At 40.7% G+C, this 6352-nt stretch overlaps 1 protein-coding gene across 1 annotated transcript; it reads right to left on the reverse strand.

Moving 5' to 3' along the window:
- Positions 1–2980: 2980 nt before the first annotated feature.
- Positions 2981–4824, reverse strand: LOC123327465. The gene is made up of 2 exons (XM_044923885.1): positions 4775–4824; positions 2981–4691 (listed from the first exon to the last, which is right to left on the reverse strand). Exons 1-2 carry the CDS (start codon positions 4822–4824, stop codon positions 2981–2983), a joined length of 1761 nt encoding a protein of 586 aa, XP_044779820.1.
- Between the last annotated feature and the right edge of the window lie 1528 nt (positions 4825–6352).

Consider the following 6352-nt stretch of genomic DNA (forward strand, 5'->3'; position numbering starts at 1 on the left):
ATGTACCCTCTGGGAGCCAATAAGCTAGATGACCTGCGATGTAGTTTCAGGAGCTGCGCGGATGTAAAATTAGAACAAAGGATGTCGTAAATCAAGGACCAAAGAATAAGAGGTTCGTATCTAAATAATTCGTTATATTTTTAAAATAAGTTCTTATATTGTTTTGATAATCGACAATCAAAATCAAAAAATATTTCATATTAATTAGCGGTAATTAACTAGCAACATGAAATTTAAAATAATTGCCAATAGATATACATGACTAAAGACGCTAAGGTGAACACAAAATTTACTTCATAAAAATATTGACAATATCGAATTTTTTAAATAATTCCAATTCATATGAAATCTACGTACCAGAGATGGTATTCATAATTGATGTTTGATATTAAGTCAGTTCCATTCTTGGGCACGTCATCGTTAATGCTAATTAAAACTTATGCCCATTGTGTTTACAAATAACACTAAACTTGTAATGGTTTTGTTTTAATTACATGTACCCTCTAGGAGCCAATAAGCTAGATGACCTGCGATATAGTTTCAGGAGCTGCTTGGATGTAAAATTAGCACAAATGATGTCGTTAATCAAGGACCAAGGAATAAGAGGTTCGTATCCAAATAATTCGTTATATTTTTAAAATAAGTAAGTACTTATGTTGTTTTGATAATAGACAATCAAATCAAAAAATATTTAATATTAATTAGCGGTTAACATGAAATTTATAACAATTGCTAATAGATATACATAACAAAATATGCTATTGTGAAAGTTATAATGGTTTAGTTTCAATTATAAGTTCCCTCTGAAAGCCAATACGCTAGATAACCTACGATGTAATTTCAGGAGCTATCCGAATGTACAATCAGCGAATAGGATGTCATAAATCAAGGACAATAGAATAAGAGGTTTGTATCTAAATAATTCGATATATTTTTAAAATAAGTTCTTATGTTGTTTTGATAATCGACGGTCAAAATCAAAAAATATTTAATATTAATTAGCGTTAATTAACTAGCAACATGAAATTTAAAACACTTGCTAATACATGACTAACGATGCTGAGGTGAACACAAAATTTACTTCATAAAAATATTGACAATATCGAACTCGCGGAATCGATGTGGCATAAAATAAATAAATGACAAGCTACACTCACACACATGCAAACAGCAGACTCCACACACACACATACAGACACACACTTCAGGGAGACAAAAGATTATCCCAAAGGCTGCAAACTGAAGATGGCACACACACACACAATGAGAGAATAAGTAATTAAATTAGATATTAAACTAAGCAAATGGAAAATTTTGCAAGTAAAAATTTTGTGCCCTCCTCCTCGATTCTCATTGGTGGCACGTAAGCTACACGGCACAGTGCAAATATAGTTTTTGTTTCTAGTATATATTTCTAGTGTTTGTCAACTTAATATTTTTAACATATATTTACCGAATATTTTTAGAATATTTTTTTTGCGCCCTCCTCCTCGATTCTCATTAGTGGCACGTAAGCTACACGGCACAGTGCAAATATAGATTTTGTTTTTAGTATATATTTCTAGTGTTTGTCAACTTAATATTTTTAACATATATTTACCGAATATTTTCAGAATATTTTTAAGTAAACTTAATCTTTCTAGTATATTTTTAATTTATAATATTTGATAATTTTATATATAATGTTTTTTGAAATTAAGTCAGTCCTAGTCTTGGCCACGTCATCGTTAATGCTAATTAAAACGTATGCTGTTTACTAATAAAACTAAACTTGTAATGGTTTTGTTTTAATTACATGTACCCTCTGGGAGCCAATAAGCTAGATGACCTGCGATGTAGTATCAGGAGCTGCGCGGATGTAAAATTAGCACAAAGGATGTCGTAAATCAAGGACCAAAAAATAAGAGGTTCGTATCTAAATAATTCGTTATATTACTTAAATAAGTTCTTATGTTGTTTTGAAAATCGACAATCAAAATCAAAAAATATTTAATATTAATTAGCGGTTATTAACTACAACATGAAATTTATAACAATTGCTAATAGATATACATAACAAAATATGCTATTGTGAAAGTTATAATGGTTTAGTTTCAATTAGAAGTTTCCTCTGGAAGCCAATACGCTAGATGACCTACGATGTAATATTAGGAGCTATCCGAATATACAATCAGCGAAAAGGATGTCATAAATCAAGGACCATAGAATAAGAGGTTCGTATCTAAATAATTCGTTATATTTTTGAAATAAATTCTTATGTTGTTTTCATAATCGACAATCAAAATCAAAAAATATTTAATATTAATTAGCGGTAATTAACTAGCAACATGAAATTTAAAACACTTGCTAATACATGACTCACGATGCTGAGGTGAACACAAAATTTACTTCATAAAAATATTGACAATATCGTATTTAATATAAAATTCCAATTCGTAGGAAATCTACGTCCCAGAGGCGGTATTCATATTGTTCATAAATAAACCCGCCAGTGTTACTGTTTAGTTTAATTTATTGGTTAATTTCAGACACTTAATATTAATTAGTTCGACACCGATGCGTACGTTTTCTCGCAGATCAAAAATGTGACTAACTTAAGCTTTGGCTGTACTCACGCCATACGATTAAACTAGCATAAGACGTAAACAAGTTACAGTTAGAAGGGAGTTAGAAGTTTGGAAAAGTACTGGGCAAGCTCGCGGACAATTACAGCGGTGCGATGCTTACATTGATTCCGCTGATAAGCTCCGCTGAAGCTGCAGACAAATGATAATGTAAACAAAGATAAAGGGTGACTTGTTCGCGTATACAGGGTGTCTCGTTCCCAAACATACCGGCCCCCCTGAACGGTTGTTCAGCAGAGAGGCAGTACAGCGATTTTGGCAATTGGGCGTTTGTATAATCCGTGAGCAGTCTTCACTGTAACGACTCGGACCTTGTTGTCGATTCCTGCGTGCACTGCGGTGATGCGGCCAAGAATCTATTTAGAGGGCGGTAGATTGGGCTCCTTGAGTACTACCAGTGTGTCGATCTTCAGATTCTCGGTTTCCAGATGCCACTTTGTCCGCTCATGAAGAGATGTCAAGTATTCCATATGCCACCTTTTCCAGAAGCCTTGAACCATGGCTTGCAGCTGATTCCACCTCTCCAATCGATTGACTTGCATATCCAGACGACAGGGTTCAGGCAATGCAGTATACGGAGATCCAGTCAGAAAATGAGCAGGCGTCAGTGGATCCAAAGAATTATCCCCAGTTGGGCACAGCGAGCGTGAATTCAGGATAGCTTCAATTTGGGTCAGGACAGTAGGGAGCTCCTCAAACGTTATAGCCTTTGATCCAAGTATCCGTTTCATATGGAGTTTAATTGAGCGAATTCCAGCTTCCCACATCCCTCCAAAATGGGGAGCAGACGGGGGTATAAAGTGCCAAGAAATCCCTTCATTGGCAAAGAATCCTGCTAGTTCCTCATCTTTGGCTTGTTGAATGGCCAGACGTCTCATGTCATCCAAAGTTTGCTTGCCTCCATGAAATGTAGTTCCATTGTTCGAATACAGGTCAGTAGGCTTCGCTCGGCGGGCAATGAATCGTTGAAAGGCTGCGATGAAAGCCTGTGTAGTTAGCTCACTAACAACCTCGATGTGAAGTGCCTTTGTAGTGAGGCACACGAAAATAGAAAACCATGCCTTTCCGATGCGTGGAGTTCTTCCCTTTGATTCCTTGATTGCGATCGGTCCAGCGTAGTCCAGCCCTGTGTGTTGAAAGCAGCGGCTAGCTTGAACTCGAGGAATTGGTAGCTCTCCCATGATCTGGTTGCTTGTGCCCTTTCGTTGAAGAAAACAGGATTTGCATTGGAAGACTGCCTTTCTGACGAGATTGCGGGCTCCCAGAATCCAGTACTGCTGACGAAGATTGGTGAACGTTGCATCAACTCCTGTGTGCAGATAGGAGACATGAAAATGTCGAACAAGCAGTCCAGCTAGTGGTGTATCTTTAGGTATCAGAATCGGGTGCTTGGCGTTGTAGTTGAGTGTAGATTGCTCGATTCTCCCACCGACTCGCATTACTCCATAATCATCCAGAAACGGAGAAAACCGGATAAGATGCGATTTAGCGTTAAGCTGGCGTCGATTCTCTAGCTGCGCATATTCTCTGGCAAAGGATTTTTGTTGCACATGTCGAATAAGTCGGCGCTGTGCGTCCAGCAACTCTTCAGACGTAAGGAATGGTGCCGAATTCCTATGATGGGATCGAAGAGTGCGAATAAAGCGATGACAGTAGCTAGATACCCTTATAAGACGCGTCCAGGTTGAGAATTTGTGGATGAGTAACTCGTGTATACTTTCATCAGGAAAGTTATGTAGAGTCGTGGGCTTTATGACTCGTTCTTCGGTGTTGACATCGAAACTTGAAGATACGCTGAACTTGCTTGTAGAAGGTGGCCACTCAGAGGTGGGTGTGGCCAGCCAGGACGGACCTTTCCACCACAGTCGATGCTCCAGAAGCTTTGACGGATGAAGTCCTCGGGAAGCACAGTCTGCAGGATTGTCTTCCGTGCGAACATGGTTCCAGCAGCTACGGGGAAAGTCGCTCAATATCTCAGAAGTTCGGTTGCAGACGTAGGTGTTCCACCGTCGAGGGGGAGCTGAAAGCCAGTGTAGCACAATTTCTGAATCTGTCCAGCAGCTCGTGCTGAAAAGAGGAATTGTTAATGATGTTTTGACAACCAGAGTTACTTGAAAGCTGCATCCAACTGCAACTCGAGCGTAAACTACCGCACCGTAGGCGTGCGAGGATGCGTCGGCGAATCCATGTAGTTGAACATCTCGAAATGGTGACGCAATATACGGTGGTACTTGGCATTGCGTAAGTGCTGGCAAATCCTCTACTAAGGCTCTTCAGCGCGTACGTAGACTTTCAGGAATGGGGTCGTCCCACTGCAGGACACTTGTCCAGCTTTCTTGGAAGATTAGCTTGAGTAGAACTGTGACCGGCGCTACCAGTCCAAGCGGATCATAAATTCTTGATAGCTGAGACAAGAGTTCTCATTTCGTCGGAGAAATGGTCGCATCGCATCCCTTTAGGTTGAGATACAGAACGTCCTTCCCAGGGTTCCATTGGATACCAAGAACTTTGACAGGTGAATCCGCAGCTGATTTGTTGAGGAGCTGGAAAGGTTCAAAACATCTATCTTCATCTGGTAATGATTTCAGAAGACGCCAACTATTAGAACTCCATTTGCGTAGCTTGAATTTTCCTTTATCCAAGAGGGCTATAAGCTCGTCCTTGAGAATCATAAGCTCTTCGAATGTGTTGGCGCCTGTAGGCATATCGTCCACATAGGCATCGTGCAGAAGAGCGTGAACTGCTGCAGGGTATTCATGGCCATGATCGTCGGCAAGTTGCTTTAGAACTCGAACAGCCAGAAATGGTGACGGTGCCAATCCGTAGGTAACCGTCAGCAGGCGAAAATGAAGCAGAGGTTCATTCTCAGACGTGCGCCAAACAATGCGCTGAAAATTGGTGTGTAGCTTAAAGATTTTAATGCCTCGAAACATCTTTTCGACATCTGCGCATAAAACATATTGGTGCTGCCGGAAGCGTAGACAAACGCCAAGAAGATCGCGTTGAATCGGTGGACCAATATGTAGTCTGTCATTGAGCGATACTCCAGAGCTGTCCTTTCCTGATCCATCAAAAACTACACGACATTTGGTAGTCAGACTGTCCAGTTTGATGACAGCGTGGTGCGGCAAATAGAAGCAGGTGTCTGGGGACTCCTCAACCTGAGCCGAGGTCAGTTGTTACATATGTCCACGTTGCAAGTAGTCGTCCAGGAAAGCTTCGTACTGCTGCTTTAATTCTGGATACCGACGAAATTTGCGTTCCAGCGAGAAGAAGCGATTGATGACCTGTGGCAAGGTCGAATCAATAGGCGGTGCCTTCTCCTTGAAGGGATACTCGACGACGTACACCCCATCCGTCGAGCGCTTGTGTGTGGCAGCAAAATGACGCTCTGTGGGATCGCTGGCTTCCAGGAGAGCCTGGTTAGGCTGAATGCTGTCTATCTCCATGAATGAACGAACCATCGTGTCTAGGTCCGCGTGATGAGTAACCGCAGATGTAGGGTGATCATCGAATGCAGAGTAAGAGCCTGCAATAATCCAACCAAATACAGTATTGAGAGCGATAGGAAAGTCGTTACCGATCTCCTGTGTATAGAGACCAAAGTTGATCCGATCCAACAATGACATCGATTGCTCCAGGTGTGCAGAACGTTGGGTCTGCCAAAGGAAGCTCGCAGATTTGCCTCCATGTAGAGGATGAGGTGTCAATAACTTGGGCAGGAAGTG

The sequence above is a fragment of the Drosophila simulans genome, unplaced genomic scaffold (assembly GCF_016746395.2).
Source record: "Drosophila simulans strain w501 unplaced genomic scaffold, Prin_Dsim_3.1 Segkk8_quiver_pilon, whole genome shotgun sequence".
In the NCBI taxonomy this organism is placed as follows: domain Eukaryota; kingdom Metazoa; phylum Arthropoda; class Insecta; order Diptera; family Drosophilidae; genus Drosophila; species Drosophila simulans.